Genomic DNA, 12,316 nt, shown 5'->3' on the forward strand with positions numbered 1-12,316 from the left:
CCCTGGGTGTGACAAGGGTGTCTTAGGTCAAATCTCTCTGCTGACAGACTAGCTTGTGTGACAGGATTATCCATACTCCTGCCACTATGCACATGATTGTTTACTACCTCTCAACCATAAGCAGCACAGAGAGTTTTTGGAGTATTTTTAAAGTCTTAATTAGCATAGGGCTTTTCTCATTGTTGAGTCAATGATTGCTGCCAGGCCTCCATATCCTTAGGCACCTGGGAATATATTAATCAATGTATTTGGAATATAGAAAAGGAAATATAGTAGTTTCAAGGTTAGCAATACTAGACTTTTTGAGTTAATGAATTTTCTCTTTTGTAATAGATCACTGTACTTTGTTATAAATCACTGTGTCCTTGCTATGTAAAAACATAACTTTATCACTATCTTAAGACTAAATAGATCTTAAGGGGAACATTGGTGAAAGGATTTTCATTTGTTGGGTTGATGTTTGCTGGTAAATCTCCATGTTCCCTGCCCTTATAATGAATATAGTTAGCATATAGGAGAAATAAGTATTAACCTTTAAGTATATAGGAGAAATAAGTATTAACCTTTAAGATTAATCATGTTAACCTTGGGTTAAATAAATTCCTTTCTTGATTGTAACTCACTACACCCTCACCCTATAGGAATGTAACTTTATTTGGAGGGTGGTGCCTGGTTTAAGAAAAAACACCCTTGGAAAAAATAAGTTTTTTGGTTATCAGAAAGAAAGGATCATAAAATGTCAGCAGGTCTCATGGCCAGAAGATAAATCCCTAAGACCTTTTTATGTGAAGCACCTGATTTTGATAAAGGTCAGGACTGCTGACCCCCACGTGACTCTGTATTCATCCCTATGTGTAACAAAAGGTATATAAGCAAACCCCAAAATAAAGAAATTGGATCAGTTTCCGGAAAGACTGATTCCCCCATGTCGTTTCTTTCTTGCTCCCCATTTTTCTGGCTGAATTCCCATCTGGAGCATGGATGCTATTCCACGTAAACCAAGTTATTCAGCCTCTTTTTCTCCACTAATTTTCCTTCTATACTATCCGTTTCTAATCTCTCTATATATCTGTAATTAAATATGTATTTTTCCAAGGACGCCGACGCCGTCCCCACCTTCGAATTCCCTGGATCCACCGGGGCTGGACCCCGGCACCCCCCCCCACCCACCAAGTGGATACCAAAATCTTCAGATGCTCAAGTCCCTTATATAAAATGGCATAGTATTTGTATACAACCTACATGCATCCTCCTGTATACAGGGCATAGAACCTGCACCCCTCCCTCATTGGAATGATCTCTAGATTACATATAATATGTAATACAATGTAAATACTACATAAACAGTTGCCAGTGCATGGCAAATTCAAGTTTTGCCTTTTGGAACTTTCTGGAATTTTTTCAAATATTTTAATAGAATCTGTAGTTGGCTGAACTCTGCCAACACAGAATCTGCAGGTATAGAGCGTTGACTATATGTGAGTCTAAATTCTACCCTTGTATTACAGTGCGTTTTCAAACATTTGTAGAATACTTTCTTTCCTGAGAATGAGGCTCCATCATCTAATGTCTCATATTCTGGTACTGTCCTAAGTATCAGAAGATATATTGAGCTTTTTCTCCCATTCTCTGCCCCCAAAGCTGTGATAATTCAGTTTGTATTACTGCTGTCCTCTGGGACTCTTCTCTGAGTGACATGTGACCTGTATTACGGTCAGTGGTAAATATTTAACAACTGGATCTCTGAAAATAAAGCCCTGATTTTCAGCATTTGCCAATTTCCATTGTGTAAATACACTTATTGTAGCCAATTTCAAGCTGTCAATGCAAGGACACTGACTGCAGAGTTGGGATGTAATATATACAGCTGGCTCCCAGAGCCTGCAGTAGCCACTTCCAGCACACCACTGGAACTCCTGGTTTGCCCAAGCTGGTTCTGGCATCTTTATTAATGATGCCCTCTGATTATGTATGGATGTGAGAGTTGGACTGTGAAGAAGGCTGAGCGCTGAAGAATTGATGCTTCTGAACTGTGGTGTTGGAGAAGACTCTTGAGAGTCCCTTGGACTGCAAAGAGATCCAACCAGTCCATTCTGAAGGAGATCAACCCTGGGATTTCTTTGGAAGGAATGACGCTAAAGCTGAAACTCCAGTACTTTGGCCACCTCATGTGAAGAGCTGACTCATTGGAAAAGACACTGATGCCGAGAGGGATTGGGGGCAGGAGGAGAAGGGGACGACAGAGGATGAGATGGCTGGATGGTATCACTGACTCGATGGACATGAATCTGAGTGAACTCCGGGAGATGGTGATGGACAGGGAGGCCTGGCGTGCTGTGATTCATGGGGTCGCAAAGAGTCGGACATGACTGAGCGACTGAACTGAACTGAACCACTCTGTAAGGCTGCTGACGCAAAGGAGACAGAGACGTTTTGGACACAGTGGGGGAAGGAGAGAGTGGGACGATCTGAGAGAATAGCATTGAAACATATACATCACCAACAGGTAAAACAGACAGCCAGTGGGAGGTCCATGTGTGAAGCGGGGCACCCTAAGCCAGTGCTCTGCGACAACCTAGAGGGGTGGGATGGGCAGGGAGGTGGGAAAGGGGTTCATGAGGGAGGGGCCATATGTATACCTAATGCCTATTCATGTTGCTGTAAGGCAAAAACCATCACAATATTGTAAAGCAATTATCCTCTAATTAAGAAAAAAATAAATTTTAAAAGACTGCTGATGAAATATTACGTGGTCACTGCAAAGAATAAATCACATTTGGGCTACTTCTTCACAGTAAAAAGCTTCCATGAAAGGAAAGAAGACGTGATATCTCCCTGACCAAACTCATGCTATCTTCCTTCTAAATACATGGTATCGCTTTAGATGTTTTTCATCAAATGAAAGTAGCTGAGCAAATATGAATGGTGAACCGTTTTAACTACGTTCAAGCCTTCTGACTCATAGACACAGTTTCAGGACTTAAGGAACTGCCACAGCATAGGAGTAGAATAAAGTCATGGAACTGGTTTCAGGCTACACTACAGTTTGGAATCACATGAAATCAATTATCACACCCAGAGTCTAGCACGGTCCCTTGGCCCAAAGGAATAAAAACTGACTGACCCCTGTGCGACCCATGAGGAGCATTAAATCTCAGTTCTCAAGGTCACCCAGGTCAATGCTTACCTGATCTTCTTTATGACAATCTAAAAGAAGTCATCCTGTAGTCTACAGTTTAATACTTTCTGGTAAGTCAATACAACCTGTACGGAATCACATGGGTGAAGGAATCTGGCAGGTGAGAGTGTGGCTCTTGGTTCTTCAAAGGGTGGGACCCCAAGGGAAAGTCAAAATAAAACAGCTATCTTTAAATATCTATATAAGATAAATTAGATGTGCTGCATTGTCAAGGAACACAGGGTAGAAATTGTGAGATGGATTCTGACTTAGTGTAAGGAAGGATCTCTAACACTGACCCCCATAATTTCTATTGAGGGCCTATGTTTTGATGGAAGACTCACCGTACTGCTGACTCTCAAGTCAACTGAGACTGAGCTTCAAGTCAGCTAAGTCTATCCCTGTCTGTTTCACTCCCGGACTGCCTACTTCAGACTGTAAAGCAGTTGCTTTTCTGTAAGCCCCAGGATTCCTGGTAACTGGTACCACCTAGGCTGACCTTAGCTTACAGAGGTCCATACAGGTCCACAGTGTCCTGAGCCTCTATCTAAAGTCCCATGGCCTCAGATTCAGCATAGAGTCAAGGCCGGACAACACCAGAAGGTTCATATTCTGGCCTTGCAGGCAACAAGCGCCCAGAAGTAGCCATCTCATCTTCTGCCTGAACAAAGTTTGCTAGGCTGAGGGTTAAAAAAACAACACCTAAGCACTGGATGTGGCTGTTCTGAAATCTGAAGCCTTCTTCAATTTGTGCAGCTTTTATAAAGGAAAAGTGCTCCCTTTCCTAATCTTTCTCCTCTCTATTGTGCCTATCGGCCTCACTCAAGAGCTGAGATATCAAATGGTAAAAGATCAAAGGAAGATACTTCCTGTTTTAAAAATAACTTTGTCCTGACACTAGATTAGCAGTTACATAAATTACACAGCTTTCTCATTCACATCATTCTCAGGCGGGGCCTGCTCGTACTTGGTCTCAAGAGTTCCTATGTCATCTATGAAAGTGACAGGGAGATAAAGACACGACACAGCCATGTGTCCTGCTTCCGGAAACCTCAGAAGGAATTAAGGAAGCTTCCATTTAGGAGATGATGTCAGATTAGGTTGGAGGATACTCTGAAACCCTGTCCACAAAAGTCCTCAGTCAGAGCAAGATGGGTTGATGAGAATCCTGAGATTTCAGAAAGATTTGAAAGCCTCTGTGACTAATCGCAAGAAAATTAATATTGAATCCTTTTATAAATAGTAGCTAGTATGAATAGTAAAATATCTTTTACTCTGCACATATCGGGATATAGGCATTCTACTATACGAGACTTCACCTAAACATTTCCCACATTTGGTACTCAGAACCGGTAAGATGTGTGTGTGCGTGCAAGTCCCTTCACTCGTGTCCGACTCTTTGAGACCCTATGGACTGTAGCCCGCCAGGCTCCTCTGTCCACAGGATTCTCCAGGCAAGAATACCGGAGTGGGTACCTATTTCCTTCTCCAGGGGATCTTCCTGACCCAAGGATGGAACTCACATCCCTTCTGTCTCCTGCATTGGCAGGTGGGCTTTTTTATCAGTAGTGCCACCTGGGAGGCCCCATTTTCCACATTTGGTCCTCACCACTGGTAAGACAGACACCAGTTATTTGTAGTCAACAAAGTGAGCCTCTGAGAAGTTAAGCATCTCAACTGAGACTGCACTGTGAACAAGTAGTAGAATGAGGCTCTGAATCCAGGTCTGGTGACTCCAAAGCTCCTTCCACTCTAGAATACTACCCATTCATCCTGGGAATCCAAGAGGGTCCTGAGTCTGGTCTCCTGGCCCAGCAGAGTCCAAATCTAAGCTCAATTTTCCCGAGTCCTGGAGCCCTTGCTCAGTTTCTTGGAGAAGGATAAATGGAAATTTATTCCTCACAGTCCTGGAATTGACGATTAAGACACTGGCAGATTCAGTGAGCTCAATTCCTAGGAAGCTGTCTTGTTTTAAATTTTATTTTTTAAGCTTTTTATTTTGTACTGGGGTATAGCCGATCAACAATGCTGTGACAGCTCCAGCTGAACAGTGAAGGGACTTAGCCATGCCTATACATGTATCAATTCTCCCCCAAACTCCCCTCCCCTCCAGGCTGCCACACAACATTGAGTGGAGTTCCATGTGCCATACAGTAGTCCCTTGCTGGTTATCCATAGATAGCTGTCTTTTTGCTTTTAACCTCTGGAGAATTCTCTGGGCTCGTCCTCATGACCTAATCACCTCCCAAAGGCCCCACCTCTTATTACCATTATCTTGAGGGTTAGGATTTTGATATCTGAATTTCGGGGGGACACAAGAAATAAATCTAGAGTAGGACCTATCTCATAGGGAGCTGCGAGTGCCGTATGAGATACTCAATGTAAAATGTTTTGGTTCCTGGCACAGAGTAAGTGTCCCTTAACATCGGCTACTGTTACCTCCACAAACACATGAATGAGCTTTTTGCCAAAGGTATACCAACTGTATATACCGATTTCTTCTACAAGTTTTACAGAACACACTTCCTTTTCCCAAAATAATAGGCTTAATGCGGCAGAAAAGAAAGGCAGCTAGCTGAAAATGGAGGTAGACTTGGCTTTGAATTTTGGCTCTGCCATTCACTGACATCAGGTAGGTTGCTTCAATTCTCCAGGGCTTTCTTTCTCCATCGTAAAAATTGGGTGTGGGAGTGGTGACCACATACTTTTGTGAAGACACATAGGAAGGAATGGGACACACAGCTGTTGCTCAATCATAACTAAGCTAGCTACTTGGTCAATCAAAGTGACGACTGTAAGTACCCATTATTGTCATAAATCTTTTCACCTTCTTTCCAAACTATAGAGAAATCTGTTAGAGGCACAGATCATTATTTTGATGTAACTCCCTCTAAAAATAACACTCCTTTACCCCTTGGAATCACTGACTGCTTTCAAATACATTCCCAAGGAGAAAATATAGTCAAACATACACACAAACAATTAGCCACCTCTCAAAATCACTGCGGATGGTGACTGCAGCCATGAAATTAAGACACTTACTTCTTGGAAGAAAAGTTATGACCAACCTAGATAGCATATTCAAAAGCAGGGACATTACTTTGCCGACTAGGGTCTGTCTAGTCAAGGCTATGGTTTTTCCTGTGGTCTTTGTATGGATGTGAGAGTTGGACTGTGAAGAAGGCTGAGCACCAAAGAATTGCTGCTTTTGAACTGTGGTGTTGGAGAAGACCCTTGAGGTCCCTTGGACTGCAAGGAGATCCAACCAGTCCATTCTGAAGGAGATCAGCCCTGGGATTTCTTTGGAACGAATGATGCTAAAGCTGAAACTCCAGTACTTTGGCCACCTCATGCAAAGAATTGACTCATTGGAAAAGACCCTGATGCTGGGAGGGATTGGGGGCAGGAGGAGAAGGGGACGACAGAGGATGAGATGGCTGGATGTCATCACTGACTCGATGGACGTGAGTCTGAGTGAACTCCGGGAGTTGGTGATGGACAGGGAGGCCTGGCATGCTGCGATTCATGGGGTCGCAAAGAGTCGGACACGACTGAGCGACTGAACTGAACTGAAGTATCTAAAAGATCTCATAAATTAAGTAATGAGATACCAAGCTTGATAGCTGCACTATCCAGAGGAAAGGTCTACTTAGAAATTCTGGGCACCCTATCTGATTCAGAATATTGTCATGCCAAGGTGAACACTGACCTACACAGTGAAGCTAAAGCATATAATTAAATGTAATGGAAGTCAAACCAATTGGTTTATATTAAAACATACACACACACTATTAAAAGTCAAGCTATCATAAACATTAAAACAAAAAACCAACCCCAAACCTGTTAATTAAAACCAGTACTCTTCTTCCTGACTAATTATGTCTCCAAAAACCATGCTGGATTTTGTTCTATAACCTTGTTGAATGTCCCACATGTTAAAAATTAACAGCACTCTTTACGTCAAAATTTTTGGTTACTGTGCCAAACAAACTATGTTTTGTATTAACGCTGAAATTCACTTAGTGGCCTTTTGGGGAAAAGTGGTGTTCAGGTCCCTAATGAATCCTGACACCTAATTTAACCACTTAGACACTGAACACTTGGGCCCTTAAATTCATGAATCTCTAGTCCAAATGTGCGTTGTACAATTCATAACTTTATTGACAAACGTAGAAATCAGACCACATTCCAGAGGGAGCAATTCTAGAGTGTGCCCCTGTTTTCCATCCTAGTCTTTTGTTCCTGATTTGCAAAGCTTCTCCACCATCTAGAAGTTCTGATGATGTTTTTAATAAAAATGCATATATAGTCACACCATTCCAGCCAGAGAATTCTACCTACTTATCTTTATATCCTGGTTTTTCCATTAGCCCGATTCAGAAGTTGGGGAAATTCTAGGTGCCAAAGCTAAATATCCTAATATTTAGAAAAGTGAACACTTACACTTTGTCAATAGTGGCTAGCTAAAACTGGTAATAGACGTGTGTTTCTTCAGTTTATACCCCACGAATGTGTTCTGGGCATAATGAACTCTCGCCCATTTTCAGCTCGCGTTCTATCTGGATGATCTCAGAATCCAGAACTTCTACTAGGAACCTGCAGGCACTGCTCCAGGCCTTATTCCTGCTTGTTGAAGAGGGCAGCTCACATCCTTGAGTCTTCTGATGACACTCAAATATTTGCCTTTCTACAGCAAATGTAGAAAGTAGTGTTTGCTGGCTCAGTTATCTCCTTTGCATTTTTCTCCTCTCTCCAGTAGTGTGGCTCATCTACAAGTATCCTTAGAGTCTAAAATATACAGGATTTCAAGGCAACAGCTGTATACTTTTTTGTGCCATTTCTGTTCCTTCTCCGAAAAGTATGTATTCATCAGTTTCATCAAAAATAAAAGAGTTACATACAAAATCGTTGCTGCTGCAGTGTTTATGATGTTTAGAGACTCAAGCTGCAGCCTAAAGCTATTAGAGACAGGTTAAATAGATTATGGTATATCTATATAATGGAATATTGGGAATGTAATACAACCACTACAAATGACGCTTTAATGCTGTAAGAAAATGCTTTTATTAAGATTTTCAAATAAAAAGGGGTAAGTTGGGAGTTTGGGATTGATATATACAGTACTGTATTTAAAATAGATAATCAAAAAAGACCTACTGTATAGCATTGCTGGTGTTGTTTAGTTGCTAAGTTGTGTCTGACTCTTTTGTGACCCCGTGGACTATAGCCCGCCAGGCTCCTCTTTCGATGGAATTTTCTCTCAGGCAAGAACACTGGAGTGGGTTGCCATTTCCTTCTCCAGGGGATCTTCCTGACCCAGGGATCAAACCTGTGTCACCTGTGTCTCCTGTGTTGGCAGGAAGGTTCTTTATCATTGAGTCACATGGAAGCCCACTGTATAGCCCTGGAAACTATTGATACTTTGTAATAATTTATAATGGAAAAGAAAATGAAAAGCGACATATGTATATGTAAAACGGAATCGCTTTGCTGTATATCTGAAACTAATATAACATTGTAAATCAACTATCGTCCAACATAAAATAAAAATTTAAAAAAAAAATCGTATCTTAGTGTGATCCAAAATTACCTTCAGCAAACGGCACATTTTTAAACAGCCATTTTCTCTGGGTGATGGTATTTGTGAGTATTTCTTCCTGCTTTGCTCCCTCCATCGTGTATGATGTAACATTTTTACGGACAAAGGGTGTTGGAAGTAACCATGGGACTAGGAGTGTCATAGATAATCAAATAAAATGTTTTGACTTTCTTATATTAGCCAACTCCCACCTTTTTTTAAACAAGAAAGTCAATCTGAGGTGTCTCTGCCAGCTCAGTCTCTTGTCCTATGGGTTAGCGGTGGGCAGTGTTCTGCAAGTGTGATAACAACTGGCATTTGCCATATAACTGCTATGTGCCAAGGAGGAATTTACGTTTATACGTATATATATATGTATTATACACACATAATTTATATCTTATTTAATCCTCACATCAACCTGATCACACAGTATGATTAGCTCCATCTTATCAATACTGAAACTGAAGCATAGAGGTTAAATAAGTAGCCCCAGGTCATCCAGATGCAATTTAAACTCAAGCCCTCCAGAGTCTGGATAACTCCACCATTTACAAACATTAGGCTCTTGGCATTTTACTAGGACTATAAAATTAGTTTCAAAATATTTGGGAAATGAGCTGACTTCAGAAGGTGCTACTTACGTATGCTTCAAAGAATCAGAACACCAAGGAGCATACAAAAGGACTCTCCCTACAGAGACCTTACCGAGACTCCATTGACGGGCTTTTGCCTAGTCTGTCCCATGGATGGAAATGGCTACTTTGATGAGGTGGTGATGATGTCACTTGTACCTTTTTCGTCAACATCAATCAAGTATTCATGTACCCAAGTTGCAAAGCAGATGAAAAAAACTATCATCTATAATAAGACTTCCAACTTAATTGGGGAGATAAGACCAATAACATGCAGGGAACAATCAGCACAAGGCAAAAATAAAAAAATTTTTAAATGATGATAAAATGTTAAGCCATGTGGTGACCAGTGTGAAAGCTATGAAGAAAGAACTGTCAGCTCTTTAGCATCTTAGTACTTTGAAAGTATAAGAAACAACCCTTGAAGATCATTTCATGGACTCCAGCATTCCAAGAGGAGATCTAACCTGGTTGAGGCCACACAGTTGTTCAGTAGCAGAGACAGGAAGCAGTTAAGTCTTGGAAAAGCTTTCCAAGGATAAGCACAGTGAGTGAGGTGATGGTACTTTTGATGGAAAGAGTGGACAAGATTTCCTGGTTTAACAAAATTAACCTGCCACTACTCTGATTTTTAGATTACAAGACTGTGAACAGTCCTTGTACTGAGGGATTAGATTTAATCTTTTTAAATAAGTGTATTGCACTCTACCCAATATATTACCAAAGAGAAACACATCTACCCACATATGCATTCCAGGTGCCTATCTGAGAGCAGTGATACCTGGCTGTCCTAAAGCACTTCTGGTTCAGGTAGAAGCAGGAGGCTGAAGCTGCAGACTGTAACTAGGAAATAGTTATTTGTTCAACTTTGATGATTTTATCAACAATACACTTACAGAGATACTTAAGTCTTAAGTCTAAGTAGATTTGTTTTAGATTGCCTAAAAATCAACTGATTGGGCAATTTTTTTCTTTTTGTTTTATAAAAAGATACTTGAACATTAATACACAAGGTATAAGGATCCCAAATTAAACCTAATTTCAACTAAGAAATTTTGGTAGTGAACACAGCAGATGTGGCTTAGAATATGTAAAATTTATTTCAGAAATGTTTGTTCAAATTTGAGGAAAAAATAGGCCAATGAAACACCAATTTTGATGAATTCTTTTTAAAAGTTGATAAATAAGTATGATCACTAAACTTAAAATACTTATGGTTTTTCATTAAAAAAAAAAACAAAACCTATTTCAATATCTGACAAAACACACAGGCATAAAGTTATACTTTCTTATATTCTAAATAATGCTTCCAGTGGATTTTCAAGCAAAAGTTAAGGCTCAAGATTATTTCTTTGCCTTCCTGCAGAGAAAATTGTTAAGAGAGTAATTTTCAATTCCTCAAAAATTATTTCAAGAGGTATGATACACTCAAACATTTATGCTAGCAATACTAAATAAAAACTCAAAGCAGTTCTCTTTTGTTATATTTTAGCTATTTACATTTTAAACTCTAATATAGTTTGTTGAAGTAAATCAGAGAAATGAAATGTGGCTTCAAAAGAAGTAAAACAGGTTAATACATCATAAATAATCAATACTAATGCATAAATAAAGTCATTTTCTAACAAGTTTCAAAAACTAAACAAAACAGAAATTCAGGTTTTAGATGCTTTCCTTACAACCCTACCAATCTGCTGTGTGGGTTCAAAGTTCCCGTCAAGAAGTTAACTTTGAACCTGAACATTTCAGCCTTACAAAACAGAAGTATCAGAGTTACTGCGTCCCACAGTTGGGTTAAAAAGCTTCCCAAAGTCTCAGAGACTTTAACTGAATGCAGAAAAGCTAAGCGTCTAAGACAATAAACAGAAACAGCAGAAAGTGAAGCTGCCAAACATCAAGGTTTTACAGATGAATCTAAAGCATATCTAGCAATTTCCCTGTATCAAACAGAATAAATAACCTATACGCAAATATGCATGTTTGAATGCAATCACGTTATTAGCATGCATTCTACTTACTTTGCTTTTTGCCATTTATAAGCTTCATTAGGGAGACCCAGAAAGAGGTAACGAGTTGAAAGAAGTTCGACTCAGAGAAGAACCAGCTGTAAAAACTTGATCTACAAATTTGCATCTCAGAACTTTCAGCGGGGGAGAGACTCTTCGCAAACTAACTTATATACAAGCTTTAGATTATGAAACAACGCATTTCAGCTTTCTGCACTGTATATTACTATTGGAAACCTCAACTCTACCTCCCCATTCTCAGGGAAAAAAATAAAAAAAATCCACCTCCAATCTTCATTGGTCCACATAGTTCCGGCCCACATGGTATCAGTGGGTGTGTCCCTCCCAACAAGTCCTCTCATTGGCTGCGAGGAAACAGCCTCTAATAGGCTGTGATTTGGGGGGCTGTCAAACTCCACGCCTCCAGACCTCGAGCTCGCCAATAGACCCAGGGAGCTGGCGGCTCCTCTGCGATTCAAAGGGCAGGCTGACTGCCTGAGCGCCAACCCCAGAAAGATGAGCTCTCAGAAGAGAAAAGGACGAGGAGAAGGGCGACGGCAGCTCAGGCTCTCCCCCACCGCTGCTCGACTCCTACTCCCGGACCTCACCAAATGTTGACACACGTGCATTTTCCCACCGACAAATTAGTAAGGCGGCCAGCGCGTTTGCCTTCTACAGAGCCGTTACCCGAGGAGCAGCTCAGAAGCCGAGTCAAATCGGCCCATTCCACAGATGGAAGCAGGAAAGGGATCTGTAGCGCCTGGCGCCCCTGGGGAAAGAATCAGTCCCGTGCGCCCCCTCAAAGCCGTCCCCCGACAGCCGGGGCTGGGATGCCCCGGGCGCGCTCAGGTGCCTGTCCCGCCGCTCCCGGGGGTCGCGCCCCGCTCTGCGCCCGCGCTCCCCTCCCTGAGAGACTTAC

The 12,316-nt window shown here is 41.2% G+C and overlaps 1 protein-coding gene across 6 annotated transcripts in view; it reads right to left on the bottom strand.

Moving 5' to 3' along the window:
• PANK1 (pantothenate kinase 1) overlaps positions 1-12,316 on the bottom strand; it is a 110,993-nt gene that overhangs the window by 45,170 nt on the left and 53,507 nt on the right. Inside the window, exon 1 of one of the 6 annotated variants that reach the window (XM_027960487.2) lies at positions 11,410-11,643. The exons of the other annotated variants lie outside the window; for them this stretch is intronic. Coding sequence (XP_027816288.1) covers positions 11,410-11,524 — 115 coding nt within the window. The 5' untranslated portion in view covers positions 11,525-11,643. Of the gene's footprint in view, positions 1-11,409; positions 11,644-12,316 lie in introns of those variants that run through there. 6 annotated transcript variants of the gene reach the window in all.

Source organism: Ovis aries, chromosome 22 (genome assembly GCF_016772045.2).
Source record: "Ovis aries strain OAR_USU_Benz2616 breed Rambouillet chromosome 22, ARS-UI_Ramb_v3.0, whole genome shotgun sequence".
In the NCBI taxonomy this organism is placed as follows: domain Eukaryota; kingdom Metazoa; phylum Chordata; class Mammalia; order Artiodactyla; family Bovidae; genus Ovis; species Ovis aries.